This window comes from Dromiciops gliroides, chromosome 4, assembly GCF_019393635.1.
Source record: "Dromiciops gliroides isolate mDroGli1 chromosome 4, mDroGli1.pri, whole genome shotgun sequence".
NCBI lineage: Eukaryota > Metazoa > Chordata > Mammalia > Microbiotheria > Microbiotheriidae > Dromiciops > Dromiciops gliroides.
This window is the reverse complement of record NC_057864.1, coordinates 248,954,822-248,973,043: the sequence shown is the minus strand read 5'-3', so window position 1 is coordinate 248,973,043 and position 18,222 is coordinate 248,954,822. Positions and strand designations below refer to the sequence as shown.

General features: G+C 47.0%; 1 protein-coding gene across 1 annotated transcript in view; it reads left to right on the top strand.

Moving 5' to 3' along the window:
* Window positions 1–13,119: 13,119 nt before the first annotated feature.
* MDGA1 (MAM domain containing glycosylphosphatidylinositol anchor 1) overlaps window positions 13,120–18,222 on the top strand; it is a 95,934-nt gene continuing 90,831 nt past the window's right edge. The window contains exon 1 of the mRNA XM_043999325.1: window positions 13,120–14,885. Coding sequence (XP_043855260.1) covers window positions 14,819–14,885 — 67 coding nt within the window. The 5' untranslated portion in view covers window positions 13,120–14,818. The remainder of the gene's footprint in view (window positions 14,886–18,222) is intronic.

Below are 18,222 nucleotides of genomic sequence, written 5' to 3'. Positions count from 1 at the left end.
TTGAACTCAGGTCCTCCTGAATCCAGGGCCGGTACTTTACCCACTGTGCCACCTAGCTGGCCCTTTCCTTTCTTTTCTTTCTTTCTTTACATATTTCTTTCTTTCTTTAGTTAGTTATTTTTGCAGGACAATGAGGGTTAAGTGACTTACCCAAGGTCACACAGCTAGTGTCAAGTGTTTGAGGCTGGATTTGAACTCAGGTCCTTCTGAATCCAGGGCCAGTGCTTTATCCACTATGCCACCTAGCTGCCCCACCTTTCCTTTCTTTTCAATGAGAGGGTGTGTATATGAAAAGGAGAGGAAATAGATTCATATACTAAAAAAAACCACATTTATTTTCAAAGATCCATGATCCTTTTATCCTGCAATCAGAGAAAGAAGACATGGTTCTTTGCCCTTGAGTTTATAGGTTGGAAAAATGAGAGCTGCTTATGTGAAACAATTAGAGGGTCAAGTGCTAAACTGGATAGGATCAGGGCGAGGCTGTTATGTTTGTATTTTGGACCTTCAGGATCAAGACCCTGTGAGGTCAGTTCAGTAGAATGTAGGGTTCCTGAGGACAGGGACAGTTTTCATTTTTACCCTTCTATATCTATCACCCAGAAATGAATCTGGCACGTAATAGGCAGTTCAATGCGTGTTGAATTGAATTGGATTATGTCCCCTAAATCAAATTGGGCTATGCCCTGGGTGTTCTCAGCTTGATCTGCAACCTTGGTTTCTTGTTTAGTTGTGGTTGTGATTCTTTGGAGGGAGGTGGAGTTACTGTGTACTGGTAAGAGTTAACAGGGACAGCTAGGTGGCACAGTGGATAGAGCAGCAGCCCTCGAGTCAGGAGGACCTGAGTTCAAATCCAGCCTTAGACACTTACTAGTTGTGTGACCCCAGGCAAGTCACTTAACCCTGATTGTCACAACAACAACAACAAAGAGTTAACTGGGGAAAAATTTTATGAAGAATGTGGAATTGTAGAATCACCATCATAGATTTAGAACTAGAAGGGGCACTAGAAGTCGTGTAATCCATCACCTTCATTCCACAGATTAGGAAACTAAGGCCTAAGTGATTGCCCAAGGTCAAACAAGAATTTGAACCCAGGCCCTTGGACTCCATATTCAGCAAACTTCCAACTATAAGTATTAGGCTGTAAGCCTTGGAAATTAAAATGTATTTTGTGGCTCCAGGGATCTAGATAATAGAGGTGTGGGGGCAAAAATCTTAGGCTTCCCAAAGGCTTTCTGACAGATCTCAGGATGAGGCTAATGGAAATGGGAATTCTTGTAGGGGATGGGGGTGGTATCAAAAAGAGGCCCAAAGGGCTCAGCTGTCTCTTTAGGAGGATTATGACCAGTCCTCTTGTAGGTTTTCCATTTCTCTCACTGCAAACACTCTTGGTTCCCAGAAGCACACAGAGACATTTGCATTAGAAGAAAATATCCAAATGAAAACAACAGTTTGCTCCCCTGGGTTTAGCTGCAACTTGGCAGTCTAGAGTCAACCAGATTTGAAAAGGTATGAAACAGTTGTATGAATAAGCACCAAAAAATGTGAACAGTAACAAGCTCAGTCCTTGGCTCCCAAGCCCTTCAGCACTTATGAATCCAGTGGGCAACTGATCGATCAATCAACGATTTGCATTTATTTACAACTTACTGCATGCACAATTATTATTATTCAAAAAATTATTCAAGGCAATAGGCACGCAAAACAGAAGTGAAGTAGTTCCTGCTCTCAGGGGGCTTATAGTCTAATGGGAGAGAGAACATATTTACATACAAACATGTACAGAAGGAATACAAAATGAAAGCAAGGTAATTTGGGCAGGCAGGGCACTAACAGTTGGGGGAATGAAGAAAGATTTCAGGTTGAAGGTGATGTTTTTAACTAAGTCTTGAAGGAAGTAAGGTATTCTTTAAGGCAGAGATGAGCAATAATTGCATTCCAGGTATGGGGAATGGAATGAACAGATAATTGGAGGAGGAGGAGGGCATGCTCTGTGAGAGGAACAAGAGAAGGCCAGTTGGGTTAGACCAGTGAAGGCAGAAAGGGGAGTGATATATAATGAATGAGGCTGGAAAGGTAAGCTGGGTCCAGTTTGTGAAGGGCTTTGAAAGCTCAGCAGAGGAGTTTATATTTTATCTTGGAGGCAGAACCACAGTAATTTATTGCGTAGGGGAGTGACAGGATCAGACCTTTGCTTCAGGAAAATCACTTTGGCAGTTGTGTAGAGAAAGAATTGTCGTGGTAAGAGATATGAGGCAGGAAGAACAACCAGGAGGCCATTGCAATAGTCTAGGTGATGGCCACGTAAATAGTGAGAAAGGATTGGATGTAAGAAATCTCATGGAGGTAAAAATGGCAAGATTTGTCCACTGATTGGGCATATGGAAGAGCTGAAGATGACATTATGCTTGTAAACCTGTGAGCCTGGCAGGGTAGAGGTTCTTTTGATAGAAATAGGAGAGTTTGGGAGAGGGGTGATCTTCAGAGAGGGAAGACAATGAGGGGTTTTTTTGGCAGGTTGACTTTGAGATATTTCCGGTTCAACCATTTCTGAAATGTCCAAAAGGTAATTGATAATTCAGGAGTGGAATTATCTAGAAAGATAGGCTGAATATGTAGATCCGGAATTTTTCAGAATAGAGACCATTATTAAACCCTTAGGAGGGAGCAGCTAGGTGGTGCAGTGGATAAAGCACTGGCCCTGGATTCAGGAGGATCTGAGTTAAAATCTGGCCTCAGACACTTGAAACTTACTAGCTGTGTGACCCTGGGCAAGTCACTTAACCCTCATTGCCCCACAAAAAAGGAAAAAAGATGTAATGCTCTAACAATTAGGCCACCAAGAAGTTACTTTATTAAAAATAAAACATAGGAGATGGGCTCACCAAGTGAGACAATGTAGGGAGATGGGTCAGAACTTTGGGGTATACCCAGTTAAGGGACATGATGATGAGCTAGTGAAGGAGACCAAGGAGGAGCAGTCTAACATGTGAGAGGAAAACTAAGAGAGGAGTGTCATAAAAACCCTGAAGAGAATGTAGTCCAAAGGAGAGGATGCTTGGTAGTGTCAAATGCTGTAGAGAGATCAAGAAGGATGAGTACTGAGAAAAAGACATTAAACTTGCCAATTAATAGATCACTGGTAACTTTGCAGAGAGAAGTTTCACTTGTGTGATGAGGTCAAAAGCCTATTTGCAAAGGATTGAGAGGATGGGAGCAAGGAAGCAGGAGCAATGAATGTAGATGGCTTTTGTTTTTTAGGATTTTGGAGAAAGGGAGGAGAAATATAGGCAGCAGTTTGAAGTATGAGAATTTATATTTTAAAAATGATCAATTGCTACAACCCAGGGCTTGATTTATTGTTTTGTTGGTTATATAAATTTAATAAAGTGTTAATAAGGCAGATTAAACTTAAAAGTATATGTATATATTTAACAATATGTACGAATATATATTTTAAAAGGGACTCTCCGGGTTAAAAAATACATACATATCTATATATCTATATATATACACATATATGTATATTTTTAACTTGGAGAGTCCATTATTAAATATTTACCATCACGCCCCTGTATTGCTCTATAAACATTGCTTGAGCTCAGCAAGAATGCAGTAGAAGGGAATAAAGTTATCATCAGACTGGAGGCCTTGTGACTGTAGGATAATAACGTATACATATATATACATAATAAAATACATAATATATAATAACTGGCATTTATCTAGTGCTTTAAGATTTGTAAAGTGCTTTAAATAGATATTCTAATTTGAGTCTCACAGTATCCCTGTGTGTAAGACAATAGTTTGAGGGAATGCTAAGGACTAGTCAAGGTTTTTTAAAAATATGGGAAAATTTGGGCATATTTGTAGACGGGGGGGGGGGGAGGAACTTGTAGACAGGGGAAGATTGAAGATTAGAGCTGGAAAGGGATGATTGAGAAAGTGTTCTTTTGGAGAAGGTAGGAAGGAAAGGGACTAAGGTCATACTAGAAGGTTGACTTTATTGAGTAGAGGAATCACTTCATCCTCAGAGAATGGAGTAAAGGAGGAAAGAGTAGGGATGGTCAAGGAGTTGTAAGATGAAGAAAAGAAGAGCAAGCTCATGGGGAATGGTCTCTGTTTTGTCAGCAAGGTATGAAGTGGCATCCTCAGCTGAGAGGATTAGAGGGAGGGAAAGGTTTGCTCAGAGAAGAGATTTGGAACAACCACTGTGGAGAGTTGGGTATGGACTCATTTAGGGAAGAAGGCAGCATTGTCATCGCTGCTGGCTTAAGTCAGAATCTTTCATCTTTGTCTTTTTTTCTTACTATATCAGGGGTTCTCTAAGGGTAAGGACTGGGTCTTCCTCATCAGATCTGGAGTTTACTGAAGGTAGGAACTGCTCCTTTTTCATGAGATTTTTAGGTCAGTTGTTGCTACTGAGGAGAGGGGCTGGGTCTCTCCATCAGACTGGGAGCTGTCTGGAGGTGTGGGCCATCTTTGTCTCTTCATCCTTTGCTCTGCACAGGAAGAATGAACATTATGGTGCAGACAGGAAGCTATCTGACTTTCTTAGCCTATGCCCACTTCCTAGATATATAAACAGTAATAATAATGAGAACAATTGTGCTTTCCTACACATGGGGAACCAATTCAATTCAATTCAAAAGATTTCCATATGCTTTTGGTGACATGGGCTCATTTGATCCTTAGCCTGGGAGGTAGGCAAGACAGGCATTACTGGACCCATGTTGTAGATGAGAAAATTGAGGTTCAGAGAATACTAAAACCACAAGCTATAAAGTAATAAGTTGCAGTGTCAAGATGCAAACCTGGAGGTGCCAACTTCCATTCATGTGATTTTTCTACTCACTGCACTGTGTTGGGCTCTAAGTAGGAGTGGTGGTACAATAGATAGAGCACTGGTCCTTGAGTCAGGAGGACTTGAGTTCAAATCCAGCCTCAGACACTTACTAGCTGTGTGACCCTGGGCAAGTCACTTAATCCTGTTTGCCTCAGTTTTCTTGTCTGTAAAATGAGCTAGAGAAGGAAATGGCAAACTACTCTAATATCTCTGCCAAGAAAACCCCAAACGGGGTCATAGAGAGTCAGTCACTACTGAACCACCTGAATAACAAGCTCTCCTTACAGCTGCCTAGTCAACCAACATATATCTACCAAGTTGGTGTTAAAACCAAGTGACTTTTGAACCTCTGAATGATTTATTTTATTTATTTTTTGTCTTAGATTACCTTTATTCTGAGTATATCCTTTCCTCCTCCCCTATTTAGTGAACCGTGCCTTGCAACAAAGATATAACAAGAAGAAATATATAATGTATATTATATGGAAATATAAAATGATGTAAAAAGAAGTAGTTTGGCAAAACTAATAAACCCACGAACCGTATCTGACTGCATACACAATATTCCACACCTAGAGGCTTCTATTTCGGCAAAGAAGGGAGAGAGGCACATTTTCTTGATTCTTCTCCAGAGCCAAGTTTGGTCACTTTGGTCTTTTGTTTTTTCTATATACATCACTGAAGGAGAAGGGCACATTGTTTTCCTGGCTCTGCTTACCCCACTCTTCATCAGATCATATAAGTCTTCCATGTTTCTTTCAATTCTGCATATTCATATTTTTCTTGCTCCAAGAAGCCGTAGTATGAACAGTGGCCACAACCTGGTAAAAAGCATCTTGGCAGATGGGCCAAATCAGTTTGAGGGTAACTGACAGGCTTCAAATGGGTGGATGAGTTAGGGGGATGTCTACCTCAAGCAAGTGAACACTTCCCCTGGTGGGATGAGTGGATGAGAACAATTTTTTCCAATGGCTATGGAGGTGACTGAAGCAGGTGCCGCGGAGCCCTTAGAGCTTGGTCAGACATTGAAGACACCAAGGTAATTCACTGCATCCTGAGCCATTGCCTCCTTACTTTTGTTCTGCCACTGGACTTCAATGACTCTGGAAGACAGAGTGAGACTGATGACTTTGTACAACTCTTCCCCAATTAAATCCAATTCATGTGCAATTCAAGACATCACCTGTGATGTCATCAGTCTTTGAAAATGAAGGAGGAAGAACAGTAACAGCACACAATTTGTGTTGGCCATTCTCCAATCAAATGACTTCCATTTCCCCCCCATAAAAAAGACACGAAGTTAACATCAAAACACCAAGAAAATTGTCCCCAAAACTAAAGGACACAACAGACCAGTGGATATGGGACAACCTCAGAAAATTTCAGGAATGAGGAAAAAAAAGAACAATAACTGACCTTTAGGGTCAAGTCAACAAGCATTTATTAAGTGATTACTTTGTGTCAGGCATTGTGCTAAGTGCTGGGAATGCAACGACAGTCCCTGCTTTCAAGGAGCTCAGAGTCTAATGTGGGAGATAAAATGTAAACAACTATGAGCAAACAACATATAGACAGGATAAATTGGAGATAATCACAGAGATTCGAGCTGAAAGGGATTGTAGAGCCAGAACCAAGACCCAGAAAAGTTGTGACTTGTTCAAGGTCAAGCAGAAGATTTGATGGGTAATGTGGTTTAGCTGGAATTACAATTAACTATAAGAAACAGAGAAGACCTCAGTACTATTCTTAAAGGAACTACAAAGCATAGATTCACAGAACTGGAAGCAATGGTATGCTGGAGCTGTGTTGGACCTACTGGAGATTAGTACATTTTCTTTTTTTGGGGGGGTGGTGGTGGTGAAGCAATTGGGGTTAAGTGACTTGCCGAGGGTCACATAGCTAGTAAGTGTCAAGTGTCTGAGGCTGGGTTTGAACTCAGGTCCTCCTGACTCCAGGGCCAGTGCTTTATCCACTGTACTACCTAGTTGCCCCAGATTAGTACATTTTAGGTGAGAAAATAGCAAACAGCTACAAGTAAGGGTTAAATTTATTGTCTTGCTGGTGGTTTAGACTGAAGAAAGTGATGGATAAAATGTTAATAATGTATATTAAACATAAAATGGTGTCTTTCATATGGTCTCCTAGAGCCGATTGTCAAACTTTACCAGCACACCCCTAATGGAATGGAGTTTGGTTGTTGTTTATTGTGTCTGACTCTTCATGACCCCCATGCACTATAATGCCTATGAGGTTTTCTTGGCAAATATAATGGAGCAAGTGGTTTGCCATTTTCTTCTCCAGTGGATTAAGGCAAAGAGAATTTTAAGTGATTTGACCAAGGTCCAATAGTTAGTAAATGTTTGAGGACAGATTTGAACTCAGGTTTTCCTGATTCCATGCCCAGTACTCTATTCCACTGAGCCATCTAGCTACCTCTTGGAATGGATCTTAGGGTTCATAAATGGAAGTAGTCTTAGATATCATCCAGTCAACTGCATCTTGTTTTGCAGAGCCAAGACAGGTGCAGGGATTGGCTCAAAGTCACACAGTATTTAGCCTGCTACTGAATAGTTTCTTCCTACCACACTTCACCTTGTGTCTCTGTCATGCCCACCCACAGCCCTGGATTCTAGTCCTAACCCTGCCATGAAGTTACTGGGTGAGCTGGGTTACTGATCCTCTCTGGACTTCAATTTCCTCCTCTCTCATATAAGGGTGATAATTACTGTCATACCTTCTCACCATGTCATCGTGGGGCTCAAAGGAGATGATAGATATGGAAGAGCTATACAGGAGTTGGATAATATTATTAACAGCACCACAGTGTTCTCTAGCAGTACACATCAGCTGCTTGCCGGCTGGCAGGAGGGAAGGAGTAATCAGGAGAGAAGGAGGAGCTGTGGGTCATTTTCTCATGGTTTAGTTGTGTAATTATGGGCATCAGGGCAGGACTGGAGGTGCAGGGCAAGGAAGTGGGGGTGGGTGGGTTCACAGCAGTGAAACAAGGCCCAAGAATCTCTGGATACATTCCTTCTCCAGAGGAGTTATCATGGGCTCACCTCATTGCTGCTCTCTGGCTGCCCGATTTATAACGGGAGTTAACTGCTTACTAATTAGCAGCTGGAGCCATTAATTGGCTATTTGTTAGAGCCTGAATTAATAAACCTGGTCTTTCTTCGGGGTCATAACTCTCTCTCTAACTCCCCCTATCAGCTCCACTCCCACCTGACTGGGAAGATGTCTTATTCTAGGCATGAATCGATACCTTGCCCCTGTATCGTTTTCAAAGACAATTTCCCTCACCCAAGGCTATTTCTCCCTGGAAAAGCTTCCCCTCTGTCCCTTGCTCTGTATCTGGCTTGGAGGGCTCTGATTCTGGGAGGTGGGGCAGCAGGAAGGAAAGGCAACCCTGAAGGCTGGAGCTTGCCTTTCAATTAACGCTTTAGTGGCAAATATATTGTTAGCCACCACAGATGAAGGATCATAGGTCTGGAGCTGGAGAGGCAACCCCCTTATTTTACTGATGAGGGAATTTAGGCTCAGAGACTTGCCCATGGTCATACAGCTGATAAATGGATAGAATCTGGTATCGTTGTTCCTCTTGCCCATGAGATCTAGAATTCAGGAAGGGTTCAGGGACAATGGATACCTGTCCAAGGTAAAAAATAGATGCTGAGTCTTATTTCCTCCATCTTCCCTAGATAGAGATGAAGAAGTGTTTGGACTGGACCTAGGTCTTCCTGAATTCAAAGTCAGTATTCTATCCAATATTCTTTTCCTTTCTCTTTGGGCATTATACTCTAAGGATCTCTAAGACATCCTTCTCAACTCATGTATCATAGAAGGCAAAGCAGTTTAATGGAAAGAAAATTGCTTTGGAGCTAGACCTGGGTTCTAAAGCCCAGAGTTCTGTTATTTAGAAAGCAAATGAGGGGGGCAGCTAGGTGGCACAGTGGATAAAGCACTGGATTCAGGAGGACTTGAGTTCAAATCCAGCCTCAGATGCTTGACACTTACTAGCTGTGTGACCCTGGGCAAGTCACTTAACCCTCATTGCCCCATAAAAAAAAGAAAAAAATAGATAAGAAAGTAAATGATTTCATTTCTCTGGGTTTCGATTTCTTCTACAAAATAAAGGGGTTGGGATAGATGACCTCTAAAGGTCCTTCCAGCTCTAAATAGTGTGACCTTAATATGTATTGGGTGAATGCTAAGTCAGGAATATGCTAATAGTACCCCCTTCCTCATCATCAATGGGACATGTTTGGTAAACACACAAAAGTGTCTTCCCACGTTCTCACATGACCCAGTAGCAGGGATGGGGTTGCCGGTCAACAACAGTGTCGGCTGGAAGGTCTGACAGAATTTAACTGGTCCATACTGGGCTTAATTTCATCACCTAGGTTCAGAGCTGGGAAGAGATAATTGTTTTGCCCTGGGTAAGGTTTGAAAATTTCAATCCATTGTGTTACTAGTTTTGTGTCTTTACTACAATATATGGGGCTTGACTTGTCGCAGGAGCTGAGGATTTTGAACTAGAAGCCCTTATCCTTCAGATGAGAAAATGGAAGCCCACAGAGGTGAAGTCATTTGTCCAAGGTCACAGAGATCACAGAGGCCTAGAGGTATAGTGGATAGAGTGCTTGACCTGGAGTCAGAAGATCTTCTCTCAGACACTTAACAGCTGTGATCCCAGGCAAGTTACTTGCCCTATTTTGCCTCAGTTTCCTCAACTGTAGAATGGAGATAATCACAGCACATACCTCCCAGGGTTATTTCAATGATCAAATGAGCAAATATTTATAAAGTATTTTGCAAACCTTAAAGTGCTATATAAATGCTAACTATTATTACTATTATAAAATAAATATTTAAAGGACATGGAAAATAATTTTCTTGTATTGGAGACCTATGTATTTGTAAAAAGTATAAATACTAAAAATGACTTTTGTGTGCATTTTCATCATCATGGAATGTTTGGCCATAGGTAGGTGCCTACTCTGCGAGCTGGCTCTTTGGTCTTTTTAGCAGTTTTCACATTTAGGGGTTTGTTTGGTTTTTTTTGTTGTTGTTAGTGGGGAGGCTCTAACCACTGAACCAAACAAAGGCAAACAAACCTGGGCTGCTTCACAAATCTGTGGGTCATCCTCAGGGAAGAGTCCTGCCAAGCTTTGAATTGCTTCCAGGTTAATCTCTATGCCACTCAATTTGGCAGATGGGGGTGGGAGGGAGGAGAATCGTTCTCTTTATATTAAGGAGATTACAGGAACTCTTTTTCATTTTCTGTCCCTGACACATGGCAGGCACGGACTCTGCCCTCATTCCGAGGCAGATGCATGAGTATAGATAGACGTGGGGAGGAGATGACAGGATTTAGAACAAAGAGGTTTTTTTTAAGCTAAACACAAAAATAGGTTATAAAGGTGTTTACTCTGCATACAGCCATCTCTCCAGGATTCAGGTATGGATTATTTGCAGTAAATGTACAGGCCCAGGCTGGCTACTCTCTATCCCTCTTACTGTTCCCCCTAAAGACAATAACAAATATTCCTCTAAACCATAGGTGGGCATGTGTTCAGAGGAGACAAACTCAATTTAACAGCCACCTGAGCCAAATGGAATTAGGAAAGGAAATCTATTTCTCCCCCCACCCGATGAAAAAGAAGACATAGTGTGATAAGAGCCAAATAGAGATTTTTTTTATTCTCCCCTGAGCTTTTCTTTTTTTTGTCTTTTTGATACCCCGATGACTGAGAAGTAGCTTCACGTGACAAGGTGTTTTTCTGAGGTGAAAAAAAGGGAAAGTTACAGGAGGGTTGGGGTTGGGGAATGAGTGAACAGGGGTTCTACACTTAGATCAGACAGAGGAAAGTCAGAAGTGCTCACTCTTTTGCTTACTCTAGAAGGCATCTTGGAGGAGGTCAGATTTCCAAAGCTGTTTGAATGATGAAAAGAAAATTGGGGTGGGGGTTGGAAGGAGCAGTAGAGTGTCACCACATCTTTCAGAGGTGTGGTACCTCCCCCACCCATAACCCCCAACCAAAATATGTAAATTCAACTTGGGATTTCATTGGTGAAGGAGAGAATTCCCAGGTAATGAAACTCTACCAATGTAATTTGTTATTCTTAGAGAGTTACCCAAGCACAGAGAGGTTAAATGATTTGCCAGGGTCACACAGCCAGTGCATGTCAGGAGCAGGATTCTCTCTTAGGTCTTCTTGGCCTCCAGGTCCTCTTTCTATCAACTATGTCTTAAAATATACTAGGTGCAACTTCCCCCTTTTGTTGGTAGGATAACAATCTTTTGTCTGTTAGAACAATAACTTGAGAAATGATCCTGGACTCTTGATTTCTCTGTGTTGGAATAAATTATAATCCTTTGGGTAGTTCCAGTCCTGGGTGTGAAAGGTGTGTGTGTGTGTGTGTGTCCTGAGAAGGGCATCAACCCTGACAGTCTAGTCCAAAAGGCAAAGCTGGTGAGGGGGGAGGTGTGTTGCTGATAGTGGAGGAGGGGTGTGGGAGGGGATCTATATGCAGAGAAAGGTCTTTATTACTACCCTTCTCTCTAGGGCACCCACCCATGATTCCAGGCCCAGCGGTGGTGGTGTCAAGGGCCAAGGGGCTCAGGACACTAATGCTCGTTTAGAATGGGGAAATTCAGACAGGTGCCCTAAGGTTTAGGGGGAGACTGTAACCTTACATTTAGAAGGAGACTGGGTGGGGGATGTATGCAAAGACCATTCTTAATCTTTCTCCTTGTTAGCTACTCCCCGATTCGGAGCTCCCATGGGCCTCCCTAATAAAAGCCCTGTAGGTACGCAGAGATAAATAACAGCGACAGGGGAAGCAGGTGAGATCAGACAGGCTGCTTGGGTGCATGTGTGTAAGGGCAGGGGCAAACACAGAATGGGGTTGGGAAAAATAGAAACCAGGACAGAGAGTAGTGCCAGGCAACTGGAGGAGGGCGGCCCAGCTGTCTTCTCAGTGATCGTCTGTGCCACCCCGCCTGCTCCCTTGCCCCAGGGGAAGCGGGGACACCAGCCCTAAGTGCAGCTCTCTATCGCCGCCCTCCTCCAGGCCCTCTGGACCTAGATGTGGGCTAAGGGGTGGGGTGGGGTGGCGCTAGACTCTCAGGGACTGGGAGGGTCGGGCGTCCCTTAGGTGTCTGCCGGGCGGTGGAGGGAAGGCTAGTCTCAGAGAAGGTACCCTCCCTAAAGCAGCTGCTAGAAGGTCCATGGAGAGGCTAGAAGACACAAGAATGCGAGAGGAAGGGGATGGCAGGAGTATGAGATGGCCGGGTGGAGGCGGGAGCCGGGAGCCGGGCCGCGGGCAAACCTGTTGGCATCTTTGGGGCAGCAGCTAGGGCGAGTGTCGCGCTCTGTCTCCGCCTTCCGGCTTCGTCCCTTACTCGGGTGACTTCAGAGGCTGGATGCCCGCTGCCAGAGCAAGCGGGAAGAGCCTGTCGGGGCTGGCTGGAGAAAGGGCAGGGACCCAGACCTAGGTCAGGGCCCTGCGGAGGCCGGCGCGCAGACAGGCGAGAGCTGTCAGCGCCAAATCCCTGGCTGCCGAGAGCGCGCATACAAGTCTCCAGGAGCAGTTCGCTCCCCTGGTCACCATCTCTCTACCCCCACCCCCTACCGCCCTCCGCCTCCAGCCTCCTGTCAGAGAGACGTTCAACCTTCTCCATTCCCCATCCCACTCTTCCGTAGCGAAGAAAGTGGACAAAAAAAGAAGGAAGGAAAAAATAGTGTTCAATACCCCGCGGGCTCCGGTTCCTTGTCTATGCATTCACACTGAGTATGCTACGATTGCACACGTTCCGTGCGACCATGCAATGCAGCCTGTGTGTGCAGCAGCAGCTCGGTTCGTCTCTGTGTGTGTGTGTGTGTGTGTGTGTGTGTGCGCGCGCGTGCGAGTGCGGCTTCCTAAACCCGTTCTTCAGCTTGCTAAAGCCCACGTCCCTCTCTCTCCCAGTGTCCTCAGGATAGATGGATCCATTTCTGCTTTCTGACATTTCCCTGCCGGGGGGGGGGGGACGAAGGGGGGGGGACAAGGGGCAGGGAGGAAATGCAAGAGCAAAGGAGGGAGGGAGCAAAGGGGGAGAGAAGGAGGAAGGGGTGGGGAAGGGAGGGAGAAGGGGAGAGAGGGAAAGAAGGAGAGAGAAAGAGAGAGAGAGAGGGAGAGGGAGAGAGAGAGAGAGAGAGAGAGAGAGAGAGAGAGAGAGAGAGAGAGAGAGAGAGAGAGAGAGAGAGAGAGAGAGAGAGAGAGAGAGAGGAGGGTAAGAAGAAGCCGGCTGCTACCCCATCCCTGTTTTGTTTTCTCTAATTGGTCCTGGGGGAGGCGAGGAAATTGGACAGAGGCAGGGCTCTGCGAGAGCTCCGCTCATTTTAATTGGCTCCTTTTTTTAACTGGAGGGGAATCAAACAGGAGAACGAGCGACAAAGGGAGGGAGAGCGAGAGACCGAAGGAAGGAGAGAGAGAGGGAGAAGGGGGGAGGCTGTTGAAATAAAAAGCTGGAGGGGAGAGGGGGGGCGGATGAAAAGAACCACTCGGAAGGTGAAGTTACTGAGAAGGAAGGTCTAGTACGATTGAGGCTAGCGAACCGACTGGACTGCTCTGCTCCGCCCCGGGGGGAGCCCCTAGCCAGCGCCCCACCCCGCCCGAGAGGGCCCCCAGCAGCTGGCCTGAGAGGAAGGCAGGCGGGGGCGGGGGCGGGGGGAGCCTGCCAACTTCGGGGAAGGCTAAGCCCTGTTCTCCTGAGAGCTACGGAGCCAGCTAGCGCCAGTCACGGACAGACAGCGGCAGAGGAGGAGAGCAGAGCGGGGAGCGAGAGAGCTCGCCGAGCTCACCACCGCCCGGCCAGGGTCGGGCCCGAGGCTGCCGGAGGAAGAAGCTGGTTGTTTTCATTTATTTTAAAGCAACCCAAACTTTTCTTCCCTTTTTTCTTTCTGGGGGCCGCCTTTGCTTGAATTTCCCCCTCTCTTCCGCGCGGGTCCCTGGAGGGGACTAGACCTCGGATTTCTTCAGAGCCGAAGCCGCCTCTAACTTTGCTCTCTGAACCTCCTGGACCCGGGGAGGAGAGGAGTAGGGAAGCTCCGAGGACAGTCGGAGGTGAAGAGCTGCCCCTCCCTTGGGGCATCAGTCCAGGGAGACTGAACCGCCTTCTCCCTTCCCGCCACTCCGGGAGCGGAAGAACTGCGGGGCTTGGAGGCTTCTCTGTTCTGAATCGGGGGCCTGTCTGTCCGGCCGTCTCCTACTCTGCCCGGGCGTGGATATCTTAGCTCAGCCGGGCTGGGACTAAAGCTGTCAGATTAATCTGTTTGGCGCCTGAGACACCTCTTCTTCCGTCCCCCTCCCCCTGCGCCCCCCCAAGGGGAGGGGTATCTCTCCTCTGGGAGCGGGGGAGGACCGCCAAGTTTGACTCTTTTTGGTCACCCATTTGTCAGACGCTCCGCAGAAGGGGCCCCACTGACCCGCCCCCTCCCACAGAAGGGGGAGGATCCTTCGCCTCCCCCGAACTCCCACTTCTTTCGCACCCAGAGCAGAGGGGGCCAAGCTCTCTATTCTCCCACCTCACCTCGTACCTCCCCGCTAGCCCCCCCCCCCCCCGAGATCTGCGACCAAGGCTCGCTGTCCGTAGACCACTGCTGCCCCTGGGCCAGGCTCTTCCCCGCGAAGGGGCCGGGGCGCTGGCTGGATTGTCGGGGTGGACCGAGCCGCCCTGCTCCCGGCCAGCGCCCCCTGGATCTCCGATTTGACAGCGGCGTTTCCGGAGGAGCCCTAGCTGTTGTCGCTGCCGCCGCCGCCGCAGCTATCGCGGCCTCAGTCTCCTGCTCCGGGTCGCCGCAGTCGCGGTCTCCAGCGCAGCTTGGGGGGATAAACGGAAGGCAAGGAGGCACCCTGGTGGATGCGCTCCTCGCCGTCTCTCCCGCTGCGCTGCCCCGCGGGGATGAAGCACCGGCGGTGAAGATGGAGGTGACCTGCCTTCTATTACTGACCCTGGTCCCTATGTACTGCAAGGGACAGGGTGTCTACGGTAAGATTTCCCTCCTGACTGGCGTCCCTCGCCCGTCCCTTTACGCTGCAGAGAGCGTAAAGTTTGCCGGGGGCGCAAAGTGCGCGTGGTCGTGAGGGCGGGCGGGCGGGGAATTGCTGTTCTGGTCCTGTCTCCCTCCAAGGCGCCTAAGGAGATGAAAGCTTGGGAACTGGCAGTCCTGGAACTCTGCTGCCAATTGGGGGTCGTTGGTGCCTAGTGTGGGCCGGGAGGTGACTGCAGGTGAGAGGTCCTTGATGTCCGTCTCTCCCTGTCACTCCCTGGCGAGGCGCAGGGAAGTGGGGCTCAGGAAAGCCGTGTTAGCTCAAAGTTGGCGGGCGCGTCCAGGTTCGTTATTCGTCAACCTCTCCCTCTCCAGGCCTTGCTCCCACCCGGTTTGGACTCCTAAATGAAAACTGAGGGGAATCTGGAGTCCGTAGAGACAAGGTTGTAGGTGGCGGGGAACACATAAGGAGGCTGCTAGGCGAGCCAGTTTCCAGTTCCTCGGCCCAGGCTGCCTCTGTTCCGCTCGCTAGTTACCTCTGCACCCCGATTTCCTCCTTACTACCAGCTAGGGCAGGCAAGCTGTCTTTTCCAGCTTCTCCTAGGCTCGGGAGGGCAAAGGGCACCTGTGCCCGAGTCTCCACTTCCCCAAGCATTGTCGGAATGATCTATCTGCCGAGATCTGTCTTTCCCAGACAGCCCTGCTATTTACAGAACACACCCCGATATTCCTTTCCCCTGTACTCCCTCTAGCCCAGGAAAATACACACACACCACACACACATACACAGGGAAATTCACACTCTACCCTCGGAAAACAGGAATAGAACGTACCCACAAGGTGTACACAGCCAGATTTCTACCTATTTGTGCAGATCGTAGTACACACCACACACATACACATACACACACGCACACACCAGGGTCCTTCTTGAAAATGTTTTCTGAGATCTTGTCTGGTAGAAAACCAGTAATTCCTGTTCTTGTTTTCCCCCTTCTTCCCCCAGTTACGTGTCGCCTTAGATTTCCCGAGAAGACCAGGGAGCTGGTGCAGCCGTTCTCCTTGCCTCTTTGGCCCCTGTCTTCCCATTCCTCCGCCCACCAATAAAGTCATTCTCCCAGGCAGGCCTTCTCTGAGACAAGCGGAGCTCCCTCGTTCAGGGGGGTGGGGTTAGGTGGTGGTTGCGTTTGGGGGACTGTTGGACAGTTAGCAAGACGGGAGGGGGTGTTCTACCCCGGAGTCCCAGGAGCATAGACTCCCAGCCACCCCATGGCTGTTGCTTTGCTTCCCCTGACGCTGTGGCTGTCTTTGTAGGACACTTTTTAATGATGTGTTGCTTTGATGGGAGGAACGAAGCTCTTGCTTGTACTTTCTTTTTTCTCTCTCACTCTGTCTCTAGGGCTAGGGGAATTGATAATGTGAGCCTCAGCTCAGATGATGGTTAGGTAGTTTGAGGTGTTCTCTCTCTCTCTCTCTCTCTCTCTCTCTCTCTCTCTCTCTCTCTCTCTCTCTCTCTCTCTCTCTCTCTGTTGTGTGTGTGTATGTGTGTGTAGGGGGAATGTCGCTAAGTTGCTCTCTTCCCAGAAATGCCAGGTTTGAGGTGGAAACGAAGTCTTATTTCCCAATGTGTGTGCAGCTTTCTTGGTGGGGACACCATGCAAGGAGGAGAAGGCCAGCGTGTCTGGAGGTGCGACGGGGATGTCGGAGACACGAACGGCCAGTGCAGGTTTAATTCCCCCCGGGGCGGGGCTGGCTGAGGCCTCCATCCAAACTCTCAGCTTCTTAATTAGTTTGCGCTTCTCCTGCTGCCTGGTCCTCCGGAGTGGCCAGTGTGGGCAAAGAAGGAGGAAGAAAGAAGCTGGAGGCGGAAAAGCCAACAGGAGACCTCCACCCACCCAGTGGCCAAGAGTGCTGAGGTAGAAGGAAGAAAGAAATTCAGGGACAGCTGTTTCCTTCTTCCTTCTCTCCCTCCCTCCCTTCTCCTTTTCCTTCTTCCTCTCGCCTTCCTTCCCTCCTTTTGTCTTCATTTCTTTTCTTTTACTTCCTCTCTCTTCCTTCCTCCCCACCTCCCTCTGTCCCTTCTTTCTTTACTTGCCTTCCTCCCTACCTTCCTTTCCTTCCTCTTGTTTTCCTGCCTTCTTCCTCCTTCCTCTTCTTCCCTTTTTCTTTCTTTCCCATGCTCTCTCCCCTGTCTTGTTTTATCCTTTCCCCCTTCATTTTATCATTCCCTCTTTTCTTTCCTTCTTCCTTTTCTTTCATCTTTCCTCCTCTTTCCTTTCCACCTTTTTCTCCTTCCCTCCCTTTCTCCTTTCCTTTCTGCCTTTCCCCCCCCTTCATTTCTCCCTTCCTTCCTCCCCACCCTTTCCTTCATTTTCTCCTTACCTTTCTTTTTTCCTCTCTTTCTCCATTACCATCCTTTCTTCCTTTTTTCCATGTTTAAGCCTTTTCTTTACTCTCCCCTATATGTTTCCTGAGGAGGAAACTCCATATTTTCTCCAGCCAGTCTGCTTGCAAAGAGGGCCTGGATGGGAAGGAGAAATGGGAAAAGCTCAATCTCTTCCACACCTCTTTTTTCTGCTAAGTTATTGTAGATATTCCTAAAGTCTCCCTCTCAATACTCACCAATGTCATTCTGTGACAAGTCCATCATCTCCATATAATAACTCTCCCCTATCTCTCTGCTAAGTTAACTAGTCTTTCCTCCAGAGACCTCAAAGCTTCTTAATTTGATGAAGCTTGGCCATGACAGTTGTCCTCCTGGGAACATGGAGAATTTGCAAGGTGTATAGTCTCAGGGGACTATCACTTTGGGGAGCTTTGAGATGAGGTTCAGGCATAACTTTATAAACCTTGTCTCTATGTTTCCTCCTCTCCTGGTGTCCTTTAGGGTCTCAACTTAAGCAAAACAGGGAAGAGACAATGGAATTAAGTTAGCTCTAGCCTCTTTGATGATGGGAGTCCCCATGTCCTTTGAGAATTTCCAGCCCTGTAGCTTCAAGCAGGACAGAACCTTAAGAGGAAAGGCTGGGCTGTAAGGTTTTATTAAGATGGATGGGGTGAGGGGTAGCTTGTATGCAGGATGTGGGGATGGCAGGTGACAGCACATTTAATTGAGATACAGGAAACTCCAAACAGATGCAGGGGGAAGGGAGATTCTCTTACTGAAATTTGGCTTGATTTTAAGAATTGCGGGTCAGAGACCAGAATTTCTGCTTTATTCACTTATAGATGGTTTATTCTCAGGGCAGAAAGAGATACCAGGACAAAAGAGAATGTGTGTGCAGGAAGCCCTAGGTTTGGTCAGTGTTCTGGGATAAAGGAGAAGGGCTAGAAGAG